At 50.9% G+C, this 21,857-nt stretch overlaps 7 protein-coding genes across 7 annotated transcripts; 3 read left to right on the top strand and 4 right to left on the bottom strand.

The window, feature by feature from the left end:
- Positions 1 to 264: 264 nt before the first annotated feature.
- Positions 265 to 2,616, bottom strand: BO82DRAFT_396671 (Zn(II)2Cys6 transcription factor). Its single transcript, XM_025638856.1, has 3 exons — positions 1,851 to 2,616; positions 632 to 1,803; positions 265 to 571 (listed from the first exon to the last, which is right to left on the bottom strand). The coding sequence occupies exons 1-3, from the start codon at positions 2,526 to 2,528 to the stop codon at positions 316 to 318; spliced, it is 2,106 nt and encodes a 701-aa protein (XP_025485906.1). The 5' UTR covers positions 2,529 to 2,616; the 3' UTR covers positions 265 to 315.
- Positions 2,617 to 2,822: 206 nt separating this feature from the next.
- BO82DRAFT_359815 (Tm-1-like ATP-binding domain-containing protein) lies at positions 2,823 to 4,231 on the top strand. The gene has a single exon (XM_025636663.1). The coding sequence runs from the start codon at positions 2,886 to 2,888 to the stop codon at positions 4,185 to 4,187; it is 1,302 nt and encodes a 433-aa protein (XP_025485905.1). The 5' UTR covers positions 2,823 to 2,885; the 3' UTR covers positions 4,188 to 4,231.
- A 4,189-nt stretch (positions 4,232 to 8,420) lies between these two features.
- Positions 8,421 to 10,082, top strand: BO82DRAFT_298056 (Zn(II)2Cys6 transcription factor domain-containing protein; the record flags this gene model as incomplete). The annotated part of the gene is made up of 2 exons (XM_025631972.1): positions 8,421 to 8,497; positions 8,552 to 10,082. 2 exons carry the CDS (start codon positions 8,421 to 8,423, stop codon positions 10,080 to 10,082), a joined length of 1,608 nt encoding a protein of 535 aa, XP_025485904.1.
- A 2,493-nt stretch (positions 10,083 to 12,575) lies between these two features.
- BO82DRAFT_409302 (uncharacterized protein) lies at positions 12,576 to 14,407 on the bottom strand (the record flags this gene model as incomplete). The annotated part of the gene is made up of 3 exons (XM_025639724.1): positions 12,576 to 12,800; positions 12,901 to 14,146; positions 14,189 to 14,407. 3 exons carry the CDS (start codon positions 14,405 to 14,407, stop codon positions 12,685 to 12,687), a joined length of 1,581 nt encoding a protein of 526 aa, XP_025485903.1. The 3' UTR covers positions 12,576 to 12,684.
- Positions 14,408 to 15,522: 1,115 nt separating this feature from the next.
- BO82DRAFT_437218 (uncharacterized protein) lies at positions 15,523 to 16,652 on the bottom strand (the record flags this gene model as incomplete). Its single annotated transcript, XM_025641176.1, has 6 exons — positions 15,523 to 15,798; positions 15,862 to 15,990; positions 16,050 to 16,124; positions 16,187 to 16,270; positions 16,332 to 16,425; positions 16,491 to 16,652. The coding sequence occupies 6 exons, from the start codon at positions 16,650 to 16,652 to the stop codon at positions 15,563 to 15,565; spliced, it is 780 nt and encodes a 259-aa protein (XP_025485902.1). The 3' UTR covers positions 15,523 to 15,562.
- A 1,143-nt stretch (positions 16,653 to 17,795) lies between these two features.
- BO82DRAFT_323531 (uncharacterized protein) lies at positions 17,796 to 19,747 on the bottom strand. The gene is made up of 5 exons (XM_025632801.1): positions 19,370 to 19,747; positions 19,026 to 19,303; positions 18,833 to 18,951; positions 18,364 to 18,748; positions 17,796 to 18,291 (listed from the first exon to the last, which is right to left on the bottom strand). Exons 1-5 carry the CDS (start codon positions 19,698 to 19,700, stop codon positions 17,986 to 17,988), a joined length of 1,419 nt encoding a protein of 472 aa, XP_025485901.1. The 5' UTR covers positions 19,701 to 19,747; the 3' UTR covers positions 17,796 to 17,985.
- Positions 19,748 to 20,092: 345 nt separating this feature from the next.
- On the top strand, positions 20,093 to 21,363 carry BO82DRAFT_359812 (alkene reductase). Its single transcript, XM_025636662.1, has one exon. The coding sequence runs from the start codon at positions 20,148 to 20,150 to the stop codon at positions 21,276 to 21,278; it is 1,131 nt and encodes a 376-aa protein (XP_025485900.1). The 5' UTR covers positions 20,093 to 20,147; the 3' UTR covers positions 21,279 to 21,363.
- The last annotated feature ends 494 nt before the right edge of the window (positions 21,364 to 21,857 follow it).

Here is a 21,857-nt window from a genome sequence, read left to right as displayed (position 1 = left end):
TTTAGAATACATACCCGCAAAGTCGACGAGATGAACATGGCGGTTGGGGTGCTGCTATGTTTTGGCGGCTCATGTCAATTTATTTCAGGCATTATTGAATTTATCAGAGGAAATACGGTGTGTTTTAACTCAAGAACTTTCCAGCTGATGTGCTAGATTGACTCATGCCTAACTATGTCCAGTTTGGAGCCACCGTTTTCCCTTCTTACAGAGCGTTCAGCATCAGTTTTGCCATGAGCACTTGATTTGAAAATTTATTCTAATGCCAGTTTATGAGTATTCAATAGAATAGGAGCAGTCTCCTTGGGCGTTTATTCAAGATGTTGTTCCCAATGATGCCGTTATCAACTCCCATTGTTCCCAATCCATATTGATCGGGTTGGTCCACTGCTGGGGCTCGATCTGCCGGAAAAGGCTGGGAAAGACATTGCTCTCAAGTGAGTCTAAGTCATATCTTCTACCCATAGTGTTCATGGCACTACTCGAGCTATCTTGCTGCAATGGAGAGATGCGTTGGCCACGGTCGAGTCCACCTGGTGTTGCCCTTTGATTCTCCACTAACCCGCTTGATCTATATAATCATTGTCAGCTCAAAAGCACAGAATCTTGATTACCTCCGTGATCGACTTACAACATCTGGCCAAGGATAGTTGCTGTCCGGGTGCATAACTGACTATGTGTCTTTGAGGCTTCTAGTCGCGCATGACATTCGTGAAGAAGTCGCACGGTGTTCACAGATAGGGATTCTTTTGGCTCCAAAGAAAGAATGAACATCAGAACGAAAGCAGCGTGAAAGGCATGGAAAGAGCCTTGGCCGCGGATATACCAACGAAATGGCGTAAATTGGGGTAGATGGTGGAAGTCGGCATGAAGTTCCAAAACTCGCTGTGCACTTTCCATGCAGAGCTTCTTCGACCAGCCATGCGTAGTCGAGTCAGAAGGTAATTCGCTCAGTGTAGCACTATGTAAAAGTAGAATCAGATGATGGGTAAAGCTGAGCAGCAGGTTGTTGTGAACTACGAAGGGGTCTACCCCGGGGGTCGAAGAGTAACTTTGCTCGAGTGAATTCAACTCCGCTCGTATGGTAGAATCCAGACGGTGAAGAACACCAAGATTTTCCGGTTGTGCAAGAAAAGCCGGGTTAGAAATCTCCGATGATATACGAAATAACTTTGATTTCCGGATCAGATATGAGACAGGTGTACTGCCCAAACCCAACGATCCTTCGATCGGTGCAGGCTGTCCGGAGACAATGCTTTCGTCAGAAACCTCAGCAGGTGGGAGAACACGCGAGAAAACCGCTGGGTATATGTCAAATCCCGTTATCGAGATATTCTGATTGCAGAGCAGCGTCGTGAGGGCTAACCAACAACGACGACGCTCCTCAGCTTCAACAATATCCAGAGAAAGCATGGCCGGGTCAACATGACAACCGATTGAGAGCGAGAGGAAGTAGACAAGCCCAAGAAGCGTCCAGGTCTGTCCATGGCTATGTTGGATCCCATATATGAGAATAAGAAGAGCTTGCAGCGTGGATATATTTTGTCGCCAGAGATATCGATCTGCCTCGAGGCACTTCATTGCGGCTGAGTAATACCGCTCCGAGATCTCATTGAGCCTTCCATAAGGGGTGTCCTTACGGCTCAGAGCCTTCAACAGATGACTGTCATCTTCCAGAGCAAGAACGGCGGTTCCCAGGACACAGAATAAGAGGCCCAGCCATGCCAATGACACTTGATCTGGGTTCTCAGAGAATCCAGCGTATTGCTTCTCAAACGTAGGGCAGTGTAAGATGGGAAAAACCTTATTTTGTGAGACTCTGATCCCATTGCGAGGGCGAAAAGACTCACTGGGGCGAACGATTGAAAATAGACAACTTTTAATTTGTCACAATACTCCCTTGGAGGAAGGAGCGCCAAAAGATTGGACCTGCTTTGTATGTCATGTTCGCCAAAGGGATATGGGCCGCTGGGTGTGTTGCTAAAAGCACTCTCTCGATCAGGAAAACAAGCCCCTTGAGAGGCTCGATGAACAAGGCGCCAGCTGGACGTCATAGGAAGGAATCGCACGTGTCCTGAAGCAGACGGAATGAGCGTGCCGGTTGCGAAAGCTGGAGGAAACTCTGATCTCAGCGGCGCATCTTCGCTTTCGGAAGCCCTAGGAACAGTCGAGCAAGAATGGCCGGTATCTTGTAGCTGGGCTTCTCCATTCAATATCTCTTCCAGTTTTTCAATCCGTGCTACGAGATCCGCATTGGACCCTTCTCCTGAAGAGCGATCGTGCTGGGGTTGAGAGACAGCGGGGTCTATGGTACTCTGCCGTGATTGTTGCTGCGGTCTTGATGGTGGCTGTGCTCGATGCGGGGATCTTCGAGGTTGTTTAGTGGTACTATAAACGCATTGTGCAGGTGAAATGCGGCGCCGCACGCAAGTGGCACAAGGAGGAGAATCTCGGGTACAGCGGATCTTGCGAACACGGCATGGCTCACAGGATATCGGAAGCCGTTGGCGCGGTCGCTGGGCGGACATAATTATCTCCCTTTCAGAATGGCGTCAGAATGCAAAGAATCCGGAAGATGATGAGGAAGCGGAGTTGCGAAAGAAGCGGAGTTGCGGAAGAAGCCAAGTTGCGGAAGAAGCCAAGTTGCGGAAGAAGCGGAGTTGCGAAAGAGCCGGAGATAAGCCCCCACATTCCATTTGCCACTGACGAGTGGCGCTGCCAAATGAGCAATGCCCCGTATGCCGAGGCTCCACCAGAGCACGAAGTGGTCGTACTTAAAATTCCCTGCATGATCGGAGCACTTTTATACATTTCAAAAATGGTGAAACTGCTCATGGCCAGCCCTATCGCACTTCAGGCTCTTCTATATTCTCGTTCCACCCATTATGCTGCATATCATCCTGTTGGGTACCCTTGATACCAAACGTGCAGAGGTATTATACGTCTACGACCAGTTGAAGGAAGCAGCCGCCAGCTTTTCTACTCCCCTCGACATCACCCTTGTTGATTGCGGCCGTCAAGCTATCACCGCCGATGCTATCACAATTGGCCACACCGACCTGGTCGCCAAGTATGCTCCTGGCCACGGTCCAAAGCTGATGGATTTACCCCGTGGCCAAGCTATCGAGTTTCTGATTACCTGCGTTAGCAGATGCGTGACAGATTTAATACAAAATAATGACATCCACGGCATTGTCGGCACGGGTGGTAGCGGGGGAACCAGTCTGATCGCCGCAGTGTTGAGGATGGCGGCACCGATCGGCCTTCCGAAACTGATTGTGAGCACCGTCGCTTCCGGGAATACGGGGCCGCTGGTGGGGGAATGTGATATCACTTTAATGTACTCTGTGGTGGACATTGCGGGTACAAATCGTCTCCTGCGCGACGTGCTGGGGAATGCCGCCGGTGCAATCTTCGGCATGGCTTCAACATACCAACGCCGACTTAGAGCGGCACGGTCCTTGATAGGTGCTCAAGAAAATTCAAGGGTTACACGAGTCGGAATTACCATGTTTGGCGTCACCACCCACTGTGTGGACTCGATCCGGCGTCATCTGGAAGCGAAATTTGCTGTGGAAGTCTATGTGTTCCATGCAACCGGTCACGGGGGAAAGGCCATGGAACGTCTGGTCGAGGAAGGCCAATTAGATGCAATATTGGATATTACAACGACCGAGATTTGCGATCTCATTGTCGGCGGGACTATGAGTTGCGAAACTAGCCGCCTGGAAGCCACGTTGCAACGGGGAATCCCCAACATCATTTCGGTTGGAGCTACCGACATGGTCAACTTTGGTCCTCTTGACACCGTGCCACAACAGTATCGGGAGCGCAACCTAGAGGTTCACAATCCTAGTGTTACACTGTTGAGAACATCTGTGGACGAGTGCCGACAGGTTGGGGACTTCATCGTCGACAAACTACTCCGGTTCACCCAGGAGCCATCAATGGTTGAGGTTTGGCTCCCCGAGGGAGGATTTAGTAGCATGGCTACTGCAGGGTCAGTATTTGCAGACGCCAAAGCTGATGCAGCCCTTGTCGATGTTATCAAATCTGGCTTGGCAGGAAGTGGGATACGGGTGGTGTCTCATGCTCGAGATATCAATGATAGTGGGTTCGCAATTGATATTGCCAACAGACTTATGGATCTTGTGATAAAACAATCCCAGCGTTCCCAAACACCTTAGCGGATGATTACTTTCCACTACAAATATAATGAATAGAAGGCCAGACCAAGAATGGCAACGTATCTGTTCCACCATCCATCGCATTTTACCAATTTCTCCCATGGGTTACGATCGTTCACACGGAAAGATTTGTGGCCCTCACATGGCCGGTGAAGCCTAGTTGGCTAGCTTGGTCGAAGGAATAGCTTCGAAATGCCATCGTTGGAATTAACCCGGAACTGGAAGATCATTGTTGGGTCGTTGAATATCTATAGGGTCAGGAGGTAACTGGGCGGTAATTTGCCTGGTTACCTCCTGAACCAAATCTAGTACTTGTCAGTAATTACTAGTAAGTTGTAGTATTAGATGGGTCATTATGTCGAGAGGAAATCACCGCTAATACTGCGCGGAACCCACCTGTATTCAGGCGAGTCCGAGTCTTACAAGGAAGGATACTTGAATTCCCTAGTATCTTGTATGGCAAAACGGGTAACTGCGGAAGTCCAGTGCGATATCGGAGTGCCGACCGCACAGGATGTCGTTCAACCGAATCTCATATAACAAATCTAGTGGATCTGTGCACGCAGAGGATCATGCAACGACAAGTGTAAAGATGAGGATTTGATGTACTGGCTAGTACAGAACATGGGTAATAGAGTCTGATAATTGAATCATTGACCGACGATGATAAGTGGTTGAAAACTCCTACATACTGTGCTACAACTCCTGGGAGCTTCTTTCGAGTGACAGGCCCCCCTTTAAGAAGGCGACAGCCACGATGCGACAGGCCCCTAATAAAGAAGGTGATGGCTATAATATAATATGTCTTTGATAAAGGAGATGATAGCTGAGTAATACGTTCTTGGTTAAGAAGGCGATAGCTAAGTCTTGGTTCTAGATTGAAGAGAAAGTTAAGGTTTCACATGGGTCTATATATCGCGTATTATGAGGTGCAAATTAATGGAGCTTTGTAAGTAGCTCAATCTCCTAACGTGCATTACAGTCTTCGTAGTGAAACTTAAAGACGTCAAACGTGGGGTTTGTTAGATCTAATGATGGGGACGGATCCTCTAGCCCTAACTGCCATCGGCACGATCTTGGGATTGATGTACATGGCACGAGCCGCCAAGTCCGAAATCCACCAAGTGTAGCCTGCTACGCTCTGCAGCACGTTAGTGTTTCCCTTGTCCTGAAATTTAATTGCCATTCATTTCATGGTCCCTTGTAGCCTTTCCACAGTTAAAAGTATCGGTTGAAAAGGCTACACACTGTGAAAGCAACGGTGTCATGAAAATATAAGCTCGAAAGAACCGTGTTCGATCCTCGGACCATCTGATATGGCATTAACATGAATCACTTCCATCATTGAATCCATCTCCATAAACCTACTGAAAATACTGCATTCCAGTTCGCTTCATTTGTTCCACCCTAATAGAAATGCACTCCTTCCACCTTACCTCCTCTTCTTCGCCTCCTGCCCCAGATACCCACTCCTGGGATGGCCGCTCCCCCCACCGCACCCGATCAACCGCAGAGAAATACCTCGACTCGCGATGGCCCATCCCCGCCACCTCATACAGGCGGTACCCCTCACTCTGCGGCCTCCAATGCGCCGTCTTTTCCAATGCATCTGCCCACTCACCCCACATGGATACCGCACTGACAAGAACTCCGATTCCCCCAGCATGGTTCGGGGATGGCGAAGGTTTCGGGTGGGTTAGGTGATTCTTTGTCGGTCATTTTGTTGGGACTTTTCTTGCTTCCTGGATCCTCTTTCTGGTTGTCTATTTTGCTGTCTTTGTGGAGTCGAATTGTTAAGAACAATGTTGTATAGCTGTGGTCGGCAAGGACAGCACAGGGCGTTGCGCCACTTACTCGTGCTTTGATCCCCAATTACGATTTCGAGGCAAGAAAAGCGATAGGAGTTCAGATTCACTCTTTTATCAACTCCACTGGGAACCCTGTCCAGCATTCCACATTTGTACTCGTAGCACATACTTAGGCTGTCACTATACCTGGCTACCCAGCCCGACAAGATCACGTGCCGACCGACATACTCGATGGAGCGTCACCGGTCCCCCTCGCCCCATGGCTCCTAACTTTCTTGGCGACCGGGAAAATGTCATATTCGTAGAATGTGGGGGGGTTCCATGCTTTCTCTCTGTCCTTCGATGAGTTTTGAAAGTTTAGCCCTCCGCTGAGACTCGTAGTAAGTGTAGTCTGGTCGATTGTTGTAAGTCACGTGCAGATGGTTAGCCCGGTAGGGCGTCATTTGAACTCTAGATTTTCAAGCAGACAGATAGTGTGGGATAATCTTTCTGGAGAGTAATATGTAAAATATTTTGATGAAGTTTCCTCCTCAACGTGTCTTTAGGATGCGTATATTTTGCCATGCTTTCTGGGTATGTTAACATCGCTTCGGTCAGTTGAGCGACCCCGTTACAAATTCCACTCCAACTCCTCCGCTTCTGATATTTCCGAGAGTTCGGCTATTAAAGATTCGCCCGCTTTCAATCCATTAAGCGTATCCGGGCTCTTGCTTGGTTAGCTCTGAAGAAGTCTACCTACCTAATAGAGGGGAACACGTACTTCCCGAACGCCACACACTTCCCGAACAGCTGCTGATTGTGCATACTGTGTACAACTTATATGTAAATTATCAGTTTCGATCGCAGACACTCTTCAAACTGGTTACAATGTATAGATATAAACTATTTAACTATCTAGATTGTATATAAGAGTGCCTTATAAATTTTGACTTACTTGCTTATTTACAGAAGTGCCGTAAAATGCTTTCAGGCCTACCTCGCTCACTTGCTCTACGCGTGCTGTGTAAGGCCTCGAGGCCTCCCTGCCTTGCTCGCTCGCTTGGTGCGTGGCGTTCGGGAAGTACGTGTCCCCCTCTAATGATCCCCTGATTTCCCCGTCGAAGAGTTGGGCAGCTATTAAGCGGTGAAGATGTCCCGCGCTCTCAGTCCATTTGAAAATCTGAGATGGGATGTTAGAAGAAACAAACACCTTGAGGACAATTGAGAGAGGGAATAGGGAATAAATTAAGTATGGAGGTCACTGTGCTGTTTACCCTGCGATTTCTCCTATCTAAGCCTTCAATGTTCACATATACCTTTAACTATACAAATCTTCTCCAGCAGGTCCTGAGAGAACACACACTGTGCTAGAAATTAATTACAGTGAGCGATCTCCACCGGACACAAGAGAACTGGAAAATCAATCCTAATCATAATCTATTGTTGAAAGTTTGATAGAATTTGACCCGAGACATAAAACAATTAAGCTTCATGACTGAAAGCTTAGTGTCGGCTTTTTGACGGGGGTTTGCTGACTGGGAGAGGGGTGAGTCAAGGTGCGTAGTGTGTAATATGGTAAGGCACGGCTGGATCCTGCTGATTTGAGGCTCAAAGATAGTATAGTGAGTTTGACCATTCAGATACGGCAATATAGGTCTGAAAACTCTAGAAGGGTCTGTCCGCGGCTTCCTTTCCATAAGCATTTCTCTTTTGCCGAGGCAAAGCGGGGGCCCCTCGGAAAATGAAGAATTTAACCCGAAGGGGAACTTATTCCCGACACCCGTGACCCGTTCACACTGATGTTTCCATGGAGTTCTGACGCTGTCCGACCAACTCTGGCTAGCCCTGTACATTGAAAATTGAAAAAAAAAAAAAAAGAAAAAAAGAAAAAAACCAGAACTGTAGGCAATAATAATACCAAAAGCATGCAGTGCAGTGGGCTTGATGCATAGTGATGCAGAGGCCAGAAGGTAATCGTTATGTGCGATGGATAGGTTAGTAGTCTGTGCTTATCCTATGCGGGACGCGTATTGAATGAATCCGCGACCAAAGGCCGTTAGTTCAATTAGTTCAATTTAATATAGACAGACACACGGCACAGTTCCCACATTTCTCTGCGCATCTCAGCCTCTCAGGGGCTGCAAATGCATATAATGTTTGCAGGCGAGCAAGAAATCGCACGTGGGGATTTATTCATACCTAGCTAGCTGGACCCCGAATCCAAGGAAAATTACCCCTATCAGATCGATGTTTCCACCACTGAAGACTTTCAGATCTCATCTGGGCCAAGATTAGGGTTTGTGACCGTTAACCACGGCTTCATAATCAAGTGTGTGCCTTGCTCTTGAAAGAATGCGTTTTCTCTTGTCTCGTGCTGCGGAAACGGAGAGATTATCATATTTGTAACCCTCCTGCTATTTGCTTGCAGGCTAGCCAAAAAGCTACCATGCCCGGAACTGAGACCATAATACCTGCCCGTCGTCGTGCATACACGAGATCAAGGACGGGATGCCGCACCTGCCGGTAAGTGCTCTGCGGAGGACCTGCTGCCCTTAAATCCGCCTGATATGCGTGCAGTGCGCGCCGCATCCGTTGCGACGAATTGCCTGGTGCCTGCAAGAACTGCACGTCCACCGGTCGGAAATGCGACTATGATCTCCATCGACTCCCCTGGGGGCGCCAAACCACCTTGCCCCAGGTCGTCTGCGTCCAGCGCCATGGATGGGTCCTGACGTCGGACGAGCAACGATGCTTTTCGTACTTCCAGCACCGCACAGTCTCCAGTGTTGCGGACCTGTTCGACTCCCCACTCTGGGAAAGCCATATTCTGCGCCTGAGCTTCACGGAACCGGCCGTTTGCCATGCGGTGAACATGCTGAGTGCGATCCAGCAAGCCGCGGAGACCAATGGAATGCGACTCACTGGGGCACAGGCCGATGATGATCATTTGAAGTTCGCGCTGGAGCAGTCGGTGCGGGCATCAGCCTTGCTGCGACGCCGGCAGGGATCCAACGACCCGCAGCTGATCCACACCGTTCTAATCTGCTGCCTGTTGTTTGTGATCGGAGAGCATATGCGGAGCAACTTCAACACTACTATTGTGCACGTGAAACACGGGGTGCGAATTATGAGAGAGGCACAGGCCCGGGGACAGAGATTCGATCCGGCCCTTGTTGATTATTTTCATCACCTGGATATGGAGGCCGATCTTTATTGGCGAACTGTGCACCAGGACGATACCAAACGCGAAGAGCCGGACTGGGTGACGAAGGGTTATCCCATTGTTATCCAAAGCGTTGCCGATGCCCGAGTAGCGTTCATGAAGATCAGCAATCACTCAATTGGCTTTATTGGCCACGCCTGGCAAACGCCAAAAGCCAGAATCCTTGCTGAATATGGCGCGTTCTGGCTTGCTCGCCAGCGGATTCTCGTACGGTACCAGCAGTTCACTCGGGCCCTGGATTCCTTCTATCAAACCCGCGCGCATGTGCTGACGAGCAGAGAACAACGCGCCGTCACTGTGTTGCGGCACCTGGAGGTAGTCCAGACAATCTCATTGAAACTCACGCTACATGACGGCAGCGATGCCAGTGACCAGGCCCGGATTATAACGGATTTCACGACTTTACTAACGAGCAGTCTCGCTATAATAAGCGCCCTCGCCCGCAGCACAACGACCGTTATCATAGAGCCGCTGGTCCTCGGTGGTCTGCACATCGTGGCTACCCAGTGTCCGGACTTCACATTGCGGGTTCAAGCCCTTGACGCCATGCACTCCTGGCCCCACAGTGAGGGGCTGGTTAACTCGGAGGTCTGGGCCGCGCTTGCGACCGAGGCGCTGAGGGCGGACCTTTTGCAGCGAATAGCCCAAGACGGGGAGAACCGGACTGGCGTAGCGTATCCGATGGAGACAGATCAGTTTCTCGTGGAGGTCTTGAGATCGAGTCACACTGCGAAGGACTGGGCGCCTGTTCGTGCTAAGGATTTGGACATTGGCGACCTGGTATCACCGTCAGAGTCAGAATCTCGTGGTGATAGTTCTGGAGTGGCGGGTCACTCCGGAGGCGACGAGGTATGTGCGGGCGAACTGTGTCGGCAGCTTGTATGAACCATGCTCTTGGTGGGAAATCATATCATTGCGGACAGATCTGCCCACGCTTTCCACAGGGGGAAACTGGAGTTGTATCAAAAAAATCGCCCGTGCACCCATGTCATACTAGCTCATAAGAATCCGATCTAACAGATAGTTATTGTCTTTACCTATCAGACAAGTCCTTAGGATTCTGATCAGAGAGATTGAAAACCAGGCCTGGCTTGTGCTCTTGCAGGGTTTCACGACTGTTGTGCATCAGATGTCTATAACGGTTCCAGACCTCCGATGACCGCAGTAAAATGCTAAACGAGTATCTGTATATTAGTATACTACGGGAGGCTATTCATGCCACATTACAGAATCCCGATTGCCTTGAAATCTCTATACTTAACAGCTTTACTGCCAACCAGACCGCCCTGCCTAACATAGCCCTAATCTACGAGAAGAGATACACCAATCTTTCATACAGCGCTCTTCTGTAATGATGCCTTCCGGCTCGAGGCCACATAATCCTAATAGACCTAAGAGTCACAATAGAATCTGTAGTGACATGACATTCCCTAGGCCAAGAGCTGACAGAGGTACAAACCTAGTCCCTGCGTGAGGTGTGGGTAAAGGGGCGGGCAGCTAGAAAGTCGTCAAAGGAAGAGGGGACTCCTACCCTACCAGTGTTTAGAACGACCCTTTTGGTATGGCAAACTACTGGCACCATTAGGTTTATTGTCAATTGGCAAAAGTACCCAACCGTAGTAGGAAAGCCCCGGAACAAGAATCTATGGACGATGAAAGTTTGAGTTCTGTGATATTGCGCAAGAGTACTTATGGAGACGCAGAAGTCTCAGATAGTATATTTCCGGTTCAAGATCTTGTCTTAATAGGAGGGTTCCGTTTCGAGCTTCATTATCCGAAAGAGACTACCATGCTATTTGTTACAAGCTTATGATCTCTGATTTGATGCGTGATCCAATACCAACATGAGCAATTTACTTGTCCTCACGCAATCAAAAGTTTATTTCAAACCCCTCTGAACGTCTAGACTGTCTATCATGCCTGTTCCCCCGCCTCTATATCTCTATCTAGCTGGTCTCTCGCCGCTCTCCAACGTTTAATCCACTTGGTCAATTGAAAGCAATCAACGCGCTAACGGTGGAGACGCCTACAGAACCGCCAACTAGATAGGAGTTAGGATCAGCCTTGTCGCGCAAAGGGGGATGGTCTGCGCGACAAGCTTACATATAATAGGGAAAATCCATTCCTCTTTATAGCTGACGCTCCCCCCCTCCGACATGGGGAAAGTCAGACACATTCAAAGCAAAGAAGCTCGTCAAGAAAGAGGCGGGCAGCTGAATATCGAAGGAAGCGTTAGGTTAGTGGTTCTAAAATATAAGGAAACCGGAGACCCACAAAGGCGGTCGTGACAAGTGTAAACATCTTGATAGTAACACCCTGCTTGGCGGTCTCTTCGCTTTGCTGCGGCTGCTCTTCGCTTTGTTGATGTTGGCTTGCTTCTGCTTAAAGTCAAGCAGCATGTCGAGGGACTTTATAACAGTCTCCGCATCTTTGATCATTTCCTTAATCTTGGCTTGGATCTCAGAAGGGGTGTCGTAGGTGAAGCCTGCCTTGCGGTCAGACTCCTTGCCCCAGAGTCGGTCGCACACCTCTTTTTAATCCTCCGCCAAGCTTTGTACAATATTAAGCTCACCATTAATATCCTTTATTTCCCGGAGCAGCATTATTTCCGCGAGGACGTTATCATACTGCTTCTTAGATGCGAAAATGATCTCTTTTTTAGACTTCTTTCTGTTTGGTCTTCGCCCACGCACTGCCTAACTTCTAATATCGGATCTCCTGAGCAGTTAATCTTCAGTTCTTAACACTAAGGTCATTATTCAAATGGAGTGTCACCTAGCCCCTGTGGCCATGACAGCTCGAGTATCACCTTCCTCGAACGACATATCGCTTGTTTTATCACGGACTGAAATGTGTAGCTTCTGTTCGTTCAGAGTGCAAAGGCCCACAGCGTCGGCCATAAGAAGCCAGAGTGACTTGCAGAATCTTCGGATTTTCACGGCTTTGGTCTCGTCTCTTCCTGCCGATGACTGTTCTCTTCTGAAATCGTGGTTTCTCGGAGGGCGACAGTCGGGGAGCAATGGCGGGGTACATGGAAGTAAGCAGTGTTCCTTAGCTGGGCAGGTAGTCTGGTCCAGAATGGATACAAAGTCGGAAACGACAGCTTGTAGATATCACTAATATCAATGCGCTAGCCTGACAGAAGTCAGTCAAGATCCTAGCACTGTCATGAATGTCAGAACTCGGCCGCTGGTTTTACATCAATCGCGCGCTCGCGGTGTCTTATTGCCGAGGCAGGCAATTCGTAACTACATATTTGTCCGAGATTGTGAGATTGATGGTTTGAAGGAATGAGCACGCAGGCTGTAAAACATCGACTTTGTCATATTAAACAGCTGCAAAGATTGTTAAGAAATTGTAAGAATGGCCGAAGTCACCGGGTTTCTCTTTTACAACTCAACGAAATTCAACGGAACGATGGTAAATCTCAAACTCGAGGCGGTAAATTACGATCTATGATTCCCTTGACCTGAACCTCGACCTGAGCTCATTCCATCCACCACTCGCCCGCCGGAAACAGGCCGTCGAGGCATAAAGAATGGGCCGCGAAGTCCGCTCCTCCCGCCGCCAGGGCAGCCGGAAGAATCCTTTGGAACATTAGTTCTATTTGGAGATTGCAGTCATAGAGGACAAAAGCTGGACAAGGACAAAAGGGTAGTAGGGTCGCGGGAAGGAAATGCTCTGCTGATGGGAAGTTACTTACTACGCATTGGCTCGGACGGGCTTACCTTTAACTCGCGAATCCATGCGTTCAGCGAGATTTGCGCATTGTCGGCCTCAAAGACGACAGTGCTCACAGGGCATCTCTGCCGTCTCTGCGTGCACCTGGTAGGCAATTTCTGCGGTGCCGTCTCACTCAGCGAGCAAAGGGGATCGCTCAACTTGACTCCATGGCCATGGAATAACAAGTCCTGCAGGCAGAGGTATCGAAGCCGGGGCATATCGTCGTGAAGGCTCGCCCAGACTGCCCGCCACCGGCGCACGATCTCTACCCTGCAATCAAGAATCCACTGCTGCTTCCCAGTAGAATGAGGCTCAGGATTCCAAGGAGCGGCGGGGGTGATGGGTTCAACTAGATTTACTGAAGATAAGGTAAGACGCTGCAAGGTAGTGGCAGCGGAGCGGAGGAACGCTTGCAGGTCACCGTGGGTAGTATCAACGTCGTGCAAGTCCAGCTTCATCAGCCGTGTGAAGTGGACGCGGGGCGCGAGCTGGGAGAACACTTGAGCCGGCAGGCGCTCGCTCGGGTTGTAGCAGAGCGACAAAGCAAGGCTCCGCAAGCTGGGGGCGGCGGTCACCACCATCTCTACCGTATGCCGCAGGCAATCTTCCTTAAGACAGTGGGTGAACGACTTATTCGTGCCAGAGAGGCACAAGTGCAGGGTTTCGAGACTCGGTAAGAGGGCTAGGAATCGCTTGTACTCCGGTGTCGTCGTCTCCGTCCATAGGATTGTCAGCTCCTGTGCTGCCACGCCGCAGTGATGATCATCGCACGTCTTGAGTCTCCGCAGCTTTCGCTGTTCGGTGATAATTGTGTTTACCACGGCGGAGAAAACACTCGCATGTTTATATCCCATTCTTTGCTTCTCCTGCCCCAGGTACGCAGAGGAAGCAGTCGTCCTGTGACAGGGCAGCTGATGCCGAAGTTGGCGTACCCCAAAACAGGGGAAACTCGCTGGCTGAGTCGAATCGAGCAGGGTCCATATGGGACAGGACCTTAGCCCGATACTGTCCAGATTGTTGAAGCAGGCGAGCAACCCACAAAGGGTGCTTGTAAAGGTCCCCGTGCTCAATACGTGACAGTGATCTGCAACAATCGACTGGTAGGCGGTGAAACGGTTAGAGAGCTCAGTGTCGCTCCTGGATCCCTCCGCGTAACAACTTGCAGCGAAAGAATTCCCCCATAGTGGTCGCATTTCATTTTTCGCGAGACCATGCTTTTTCTCCAGCTATCCTTCGAAGAGGGTGGGGACGATCCAGAGATTTCTCACTCGTGTGCGAAGATTCTCATCGGCAGCCACGGCCGCCAAGCGGCTCAGACTCTGACTTGTGATCAGAACACAAACAGTCTGGAAGTTAGAGTCCGCGAAGGCTGCCCACGTGCGGAGGAAGAGTGTCTTGCAGGTAAGCCGAACAGCGCACCAGTCGGCTAGTTCCAGGTGGTCACAAATATGGATGATAAGTTCAGTGGTCAGGGTAGTGTAATTCATTTCGGTAGCGGAGGCAGCAGCAGCCCTTTGGCGGGTGAGAGGGCAGGTGTCAACTACATTCCACTCTCGATCTTGGTCAACGTGGATTCACTGACTAGTGGCTAGTGTAAGAACCGGCGATGGCCGAACAAACAACCGGTGGAGCCGTTCCTCGCTAGTCCGTAGTCCATTAGATTGCCCGGCCCTGGATGACGCGTCACCACACTCTTTCTTGATCACGGGCTATTCGAAGATTGATCTCCCCATTCAGCGGTGACTCAGGGTCTTCCGAGGCGAGCCCCTTAGCCGAAGGGACACAATCATAGGGGAAGCTTGGTTTGAAGTCGGTTCGAGTGCATTGGTGGGAGAAGCCGAGCTCGACTCACCCTTATGCTGTAAGTGCGTCTCATTAAAACATCATCCTTGACATTGCATATATTCTGTAACGTAGCTGCATTCCCGAACAGAGGACAAAGCCCATTACAGCAGCAAAGAATGATGTGACTCATGAATATCAGGCTGGAGTCAAGCCTTTCCGCGCAGTACTTGTTCCGGCTCTGGTGACTAACCCCGAAGTAAGGGCCTAACTATGCCGGCCAATCTAGTTAGGCTATTTTAGATTGCTTCTTGTGTTAAAGTTTGCTGGTCACCTTAGACTATGAGGTAATTTGGCCGTGGACGACACAGTGTATCGTCGCGGCTCAAGCGTCATCCGCAAATCACATCAGTGGCAATCGTCCGCTGGTCACTTCAGATGTATATCAGAATATCATGACTCAACCACGCGGTGAAAGCTAAATTATACCACTATCAAAAGTACATAGCCAGGATGCTGACCGATGTGGTTTTTGTTACAGTCTACAGCACACAATTCTTGTATTAATATGATCAACCTTGGGGGTAGGCAATATAAACCAATTTGTTTCATGTGGCAATGCATAAATCATAAGTCGATAGAACACGATCTTGACATGACTTTGGCAGAAGGGAAAGAGCTATGTCCTGTTAAACATAGTGTTGCTTAGAAGCACCCGTAGGGTCAACCTAAACTAAATCATCTAATATTACCCACACTCTGGATTCAGACCGGCAAAAGAGCTGTTTATCCTATGGACGTGCGCACGTGATCTCACTGCCCTTGCGCGACTTAGTCCTAAGCCCCTACAGTTGCATCCGTCAAAGATGGGACCCACCCCCCTCTAAGCTCGCATTGTTAAGGCCCCTCAACTCCTTTGCCTTGATGCAGCTGGCAAGGTCCGCGTCCACGTCATTATTGGTGACCCATCGGATGTCTCGAGAGACGTAGTCCGAAGCGGCATGCTTGTCCACTGCCTCCATGCTGGTGTCGAAGACCTTGATCTCCTCCCAGATCTTTTTGAGATGCGGGATTCGCATTTCGTCATAACTCTCTACTAGCTCTCGGTGGTCAGAATGGGGAATCATTTCTGGAGATGGAAAGGGGGGAGAAGTCATACAGGCGAGCTTGATGGACTCTGGTGTCCATCGGCCATTAAAGGCTCGATGGGCATGACCCAGGGTGAGATAGAGAGACTTTGCATCCTCATAGGCCAGGGCACTGCCCGCGCTCAACGCACCCCCGGTGGCTGGACATGTCGTTAGCGGCCGGCCGGACATCTTATGACTTGCAGCTTTCGATACTCACGGTGTCCCGTATCACCTAAAAACACCAACCGATCTCCATCAACCATTGATCGGGGCCATGTACCCCTCGCGGCCGCTGGTTGCATATTCGGTCAGCCGACCAAACCTCCGTTTTGCTAGGGTGATGATCGAGCTTACGGAAAACCCCGAGTTTCGTAGAGTACCGAATGATTTTTGTCATCACGGAATTCCAGTCCCCGAGGTAGCTAAGCAGCTTCGCTTCTGCCGGCGTATTAGAAGATGGTTAGCCAGTCTTCGCATTAATCATAACACCCGGACATACTCCATGTTTCATCCGCCGGAGCGGCCCATTTGAGCTGCTGTGTCTTTTCCGGCTTTGCGGGAATAACGCAGAGCAAGCCGTACCAATTCTTCCCCTGTTATCAGACGATACCACGTACACGCAACCAACAGGCATGCTCCACGGTGTCTGTTCCCGCACTCTCTGTTGATGCACTCGCGCAGGGCTGTTCATGGCAAATAGTACATACACCGGATGCAAAGCCCTCTCTAGGACGGCCACATCTGAAACACGCAGGATGGGAGTACTGTACTCCGGCCCAACACCACGCATACCCAACTTAGAGAGCTCGTCAAGCGCCATTGAACATATCGAGCCGCGGACCCCGCAGGTCCCGCGCGAGCAGCTCGAAGTCCCACCCCTCGGCTAGCGACTCCTCCGTGATCCCCAGATCGGCCTCCACTTAACTCCGCGCCTGCTGCATACCCCGATCGTGATCGTTGTCGTCGTCTGCAGACTCGGGGGGGTAGTATACAGTAGCAGAGAGGTGTGGAATTGCTACGGTGGTTTCGGATTATCACCTGGGGAGCGCGGAAAGGATAGTTAGGGCTGGCTGGCCGGGATTCTCTTACCGTAGATAGGTGATCCACCATGCGCCCAGAAGGGCCATGACAATGAATCACATTCCGTCAACTGCGTCCTTCTCAGTCGGGAGGTACGCAGCGCCACTCTCCGTAAATCTATTGGCTCCCCGAGCTTCACTTGCTGGGATCGTGGAATCGCGAGATCCTCGTGACACCGAGAGAAGCCGCTCCTCTGGGCTTCTTTCCGGGATAAGAGCTCCGGTACGGAGCAGTCCTGGCAGATTAGTCATTACTCGTAAAACAATCACCAACAATGGAGGCAGAGGAGCAGGGCTCACTGATTCAGAATGTTCCGACGCAAGTCAGACTTAGATCGCTGCACCTCTTTCTTACAACTTGGCTGTTGCCCATCTGACTAAAATTGGCCATTGTTAGCGCCAAGGGTTTACACATCCCCGCTTAAGAAGACGCGGGGAAGTGCGGCTGGTGCTGCTTCAAGCTTGCTGCTCGCTTAGACCTGCATATCGGACTAACTTAGCCGCGTCTATCCTGACTAGCTTCGGCATCTACGCGAGCCTGTCTGGGTTCGTTGGGCTCGGGGCTGTCCCACTATAGGTTTATTCGGGTAAGCTACGCGCGTCCCGGTGGTCGGGGTCTGGCGTCTAGGCTTCGGAGGGAAGTTGAAAGACCTAGTAGGGGAGAGAGAGGAGGGGGGTAAGGAGGGTACTTGGAAAGCCCCCAGGCGTTTCCCCTCTCCACCACTTAGCGGGATATCCGACAGTCCGATGGATCAAGTGCATGTCTGTGGTCGTAATATAAACGCGGGTGGTCGCCAATCCGCTGATATACTTACATACTATGGTTGATAAGCTTGATGTGGTGAATCTTTAGGACCGTGAACGTTTTCATCGGGTTTGACTGTATCAGAACAAGGTTTTGGCAGAATATGTAAGCTTCCTAAAGCGACATAGGCGGACTTCTCGATCCAGGATTTGCAGATCCTGCTCAGATGTAGTATTTACAGGCATGAATCATGATTCTCTCAAAGTTAAGCTTGCACCGCCAGGTTAAGTACGAGGTGGAAGAATGCAGACTAACCAAGCACTCAATCTTCACGCTCCCCGCAAGTGATAATGCGAGACTTCGGCCCACAGCGCCCTGACCGGCATCAAGAACGCGTCATCAGACCAGATGAACTGTCGCATGGTCTGGTGCAAGCTCGCCCAGATGATGTGGGGATAATCAAGGGCAAGCACGTTTACATAACCAGAGCGAACTGGTCCGACCGGCGCAAATGCGCCGCCGATATAGAGCAGCCAGACAAGCAGACCAGCATCATGATCGCCATCCCATGCCCCGGCGTCGGCGCCGTCACGCAGCGTCCTGAGGTTAAAGAGAAGCTGGGATGACATGTGCGACTAGACCACCAAGATGAAGTCAGTCAACCAAGATTCCTGAACTCCCGTATGCAGTGGGGCAATCGTACTCACCGGAAGCACCAATTCACACCATATCTTACAGCACAGCGTCATAGAACACAAGTATGCCGCGAGACGACAGCACTCCTGCAGTCGACTCAGCCCCGACAAGGCCTTGAGTCGCGACTGGATGGAGGCGACGTGGTTGTTGATATGGAGCATGCCCATTGCATCGATGTGCGACGATCGCGGAATATTCCGGATGCATTGCAGGGCATGAAGGTCTTCTAGAACTGCACTGAACCCTCCCTCGAAGATATGTGATCGGGACTGAAATCCCGGTGGGAGACGATAGAAGTTGGGCACGAAGGCATCCCGGGTCCAGAGGAGGGGGGCGAAGGTGGTGTGGTTGACTATGCGTTTGGACCCCACCATGAGGGATGAGTTCAGGTCTTGCCTGGCGATTATTTCAGTACATCATATGGTCAGTCAGGGTACATTGGTAAGCATAGTAATAGTACAGTTGATAAAGGTTACTCACCAGAATATGGCTCGTTGGATTCCCGGAGTCAGATGGATGCTTTTTCTCTGGCAAATTTGCAGCAGTTGCTGCACTGCGCCCATGTGAAGTTCGACCTGAGGTTTCAATCCGAGGCGAGCCTGTTCGGGAGTCATTGAAATAAGCAATCAAGTACTGAATCAGGCTTTTTCCTGGGTCATTTGATGAAACATACCCCTACACCTGCGATCAGCAATATGGCGCCGATAACCGCCTCCGAAGCAGCGTCATGCTCAGAGTCCATCCGCTCGCGGATATATGTGATCGCCTGACCCTGATACCGTAGACACTCGTGGTCCAGACTGCCGCTGGTGACGGCAAATGCGAGAGTAAGCATCACAGCATTAATCAGAGCGGGGTCTTGGAAGCCCGTCCGGAAGACCGATCGGAAGCTCTGGAAGGCCAGTTCCTCGGCCACGCTGAAGACCGGCTCTGGGGCTTGCCTGGCCCTGTCTGGGACGCCGGGTAGTCAGTGAGATAAGAGCAAAGAAACGGACCGATGGAGGAGGAATCACTTACAATCACAAAGCAGTGCCTGCAGCCTGGAAGAGTCCACTGCAAGGGTCTGGAACGGATCGAGAGCACCCGAGAGGGGGCCGTAAACTGGGGCTGGTGGATTGGTACAAGTCATGGTACATGGCTTGGCTGTCTGACGCGAATCATTGAAATTAGAATCGATATCTGGGTCTTCAAAGGTTGTTAGAATGAAATTGGTCCTAGAGCGTTGCTGGTCCTTCCGTTTTCTTTCCAGCGCTTTCTTCAGAGCGTGGGACCGCGCCCGACGCCGCATCGCCTTGTCCTTTACGGTCTCGTTGACTTGGATCGAAATAAACTGAAAGTCTCCGGCCATGTTGCTTGCTTAAGCTGCCAGTCCTGCAACGATTATGGGTATGATGCTCATTGATTGTGTCGAACTGTAAGTTCAAACCTCAGCAGCCTTGCTTAGAAATCCGAATGACAAAGACCGACTATGCCTAAATAGGAAGTATCTCATTTCCCTTCCGGGAACAACCTCTTTGCCCTAAACAGATCTTGGATCATTGCAAGCCATTCTCATCAACTCCGACATTTCGGCGCGATATATCATCAATTCTGGAGTCAGAAACAACTTACTACTTCATCGGGGTTGTTACATTTGTCAGCCGCGATGATTAGTAACTATTCTCACGAGAGCTAAAGGCAGGCCGAGAAGAAATATATAAGCGAGTTGATAAAGCCAGAATCGGGGAGCATCAGACTCCAAACAGCAGGTTCACGTTCCATCTTTCATGCTCATCAAGTGTATCAATTCACCAAGATGACAGACTCACACCTCTTCAAGCCCCTCCAAATCGGCACCATCCAAGTGCAGCACCGCGTCGGCATGGCACCGCTGACCCGCCGCCGCGCTACCCCAGACCGCATCCCCACCCCTCTGATGAAAGAGTACTACACGCAACGCGCCTCCGAGCCAGGAACCCTCATCATCACCGAAGGGACCATGGTCTCCGCCGCTGCATGCGGTGGGTTCTCCAACGCCCCCGGCATCTGGCGGGCGGACCAGATCGCGGCGTGGAAGGAGATCACGGACGCGGTGCACGCGCGGGGCAGCTTTATCTACGTGCAGCTGTTCGGCATGGGCCGGGCGGCCGACTCAACGGTGGCGGCGAGCGAAGGAATCGACATCGTGGCGCCCAGCGCGATCCCGATCCCGGCGGACGAGAACCCCGCCGCGCCGACACCGCGGGCCATGACCCGGGCTGAGATCCGGCAGACGGTCGTCGACTTTGCGACAGCAGCGCGGAACGCCCGCGCGGCTGGGTTCGATGGTGTCGAGGTGCACGGCGCCAACGGATACCTCCTGGATCAGTTTCTGCAGGACACAAGTAACCAGCGCGACGACGAGTATGGGGGCAGCGTCGCGAATCGGTCTCGACTGCTCTATGAGGTGCTGTTGGCAACTGTGGAGGCGATTGGCGCGGACCGCGTCGGACTCCGGCTGAGTCCCTGGTCTCGGTTCCAGGGCATGCGCATGGCGGATCCGGTACCACAGTTTGCGGACATCGTCGACCGGGCTAGCAGGTTGGGGCTGGCGTACCTTTCGCTTGTCGAGACGCGGATCTACGGCGCGTGGGTCTATGACGGCAGTGTGGATGAAGACCAGGAGACCCTGGACTTTGCAATCGAGCGCTGGGATGGGCCGATTCTGGTGGCTGGAGGCTATGGGCTGGAGAACGCGCAAAGGCTAGTCGATGAGCAATACCCCGACAAGAACATCGTGGTCCTCTTCGGACGGCATTTTATCTCGAATCCCGATCTGGTGTATCGGCTTAAGGAAGGGGTTGGGTTGTCCAAGTATCAGCGTGAGACGTTCTATCAGGTCAGCTCAGCGTTGGGGTATGTGGATTATCCATTCAGCAAGGAGTATTCAGCGACAGTGAGCGCTTAGGGGGGCTACATTCATAATAGTGTCGTGTTAACTAGGATTGCATTGCGCGAGTGAAATAGGTATACAGAATGGAGAAACATCTGAAGTCTGTCTTCAATATGAACAAAAGGCAAGCTCCAAACAGTAGAGGTGTCTATGATACACGCCGCGGATGTTAGGTACGACAAGTTGAACAGCAAAAACCTACAATGGCAGGGACTCGCTGGTGGCCACCTAACCAACTACTACCCCCCAACATGTGGTTTCTCTGCTGTCAGTAGTCGGGGGGTTGTCTTTGACGGTCCTCAACAGGGCTGCGGACGCGCTTAGTGCGACTGCGCTGCAGAGGGCTGGGGCTTCGTGAAGCTCTGTGCTCCTCTGTGTTGTAACTGGTCTTTGACTAGAGATGGAACTCTAAGAGCTGTTGTCGTGCCTGCGTATGCTGCGTCAAGGGAATATACTTGTAGGGCCTGAGTCAACTTCTAGGACCGAATGCGGTATAATATACTGGAAGTATCTCTGCACTTCTTTCTACCATAAAACTCACTTCTCCCCTGGAGAGCCACCTCGAACCTTTGGTTTTGTGACATATGAACACCA

Source organism: Aspergillus uvarum (genome assembly GCF_003184745.1).
Source record: "Aspergillus uvarum CBS 121591 unplaced genomic scaffold BO82scaffold_107, whole genome shotgun sequence".
Taxonomy (NCBI): domain Eukaryota; kingdom Fungi; phylum Ascomycota; class Eurotiomycetes; order Eurotiales; family Aspergillaceae; genus Aspergillus; species Aspergillus uvarum.
The sequence above is the reverse complement of the archived record's forward strand: the minus strand, read 5'-3'. Positions and strand labels throughout refer to the sequence as shown.

Excerpts from the sequence above, each read along its gene's own strand:
- BO82DRAFT_359812 (XM_025636662.1), top strand. The coding sequence starts at position 20,148 with ATGACAGACTCACACCTCTTCAAGCCCCTCCAAATCGGCACCATCCAA.
- BO82DRAFT_323531 (XM_025632801.1), bottom strand. The coding sequence starts at position 19,700 with ATGGCCGGAGACTTTCAGTTTATTTCGATCCAAGTCAACGAGACCGTA. Across the intron at positions 18,749-18,832 it reads ATCCAACGAGCCATATTCTG|GCAAGACCTGAACTCATCCC; the intron begins GTGAGTAACCTT and ends AATAATCGCCAG. Across the intron at positions 18,292-18,363 it reads GGTGTGAATTGGTGCTTCCG|TCGCACATGTCATCCCAGCT; the intron begins GTGAGTACGATT and ends TTGGTGGTCTAG.
- BO82DRAFT_396671 (XM_025638856.1), bottom strand. The coding sequence starts at position 2,528 with ATGTCCGCCCAGCGACCGCGCCAACGGCTTCCGATATCCTGTGAGCCA. Across the intron at positions 1,804-1,850 it reads ATTTTCAATCGTTCGCCCCA|GTTTTTCCCATCTTACACTG; the intron begins GTGAGTCTTTTC and ends TCACAAAATAAG. Across the intron at positions 572-631 it reads ACTATCCTTGGCCAGATGTT|ATCAAGCGGGTTAGTGGAGA; the intron begins GTAAGTCGATCA and ends ATGATTATATAG.
- BO82DRAFT_359815 (XM_025636663.1), top strand. The coding sequence starts at position 2,886 with ATGCTGCATATCATCCTGTTGGGTACCCTTGATACCAAACGTGCAGAG.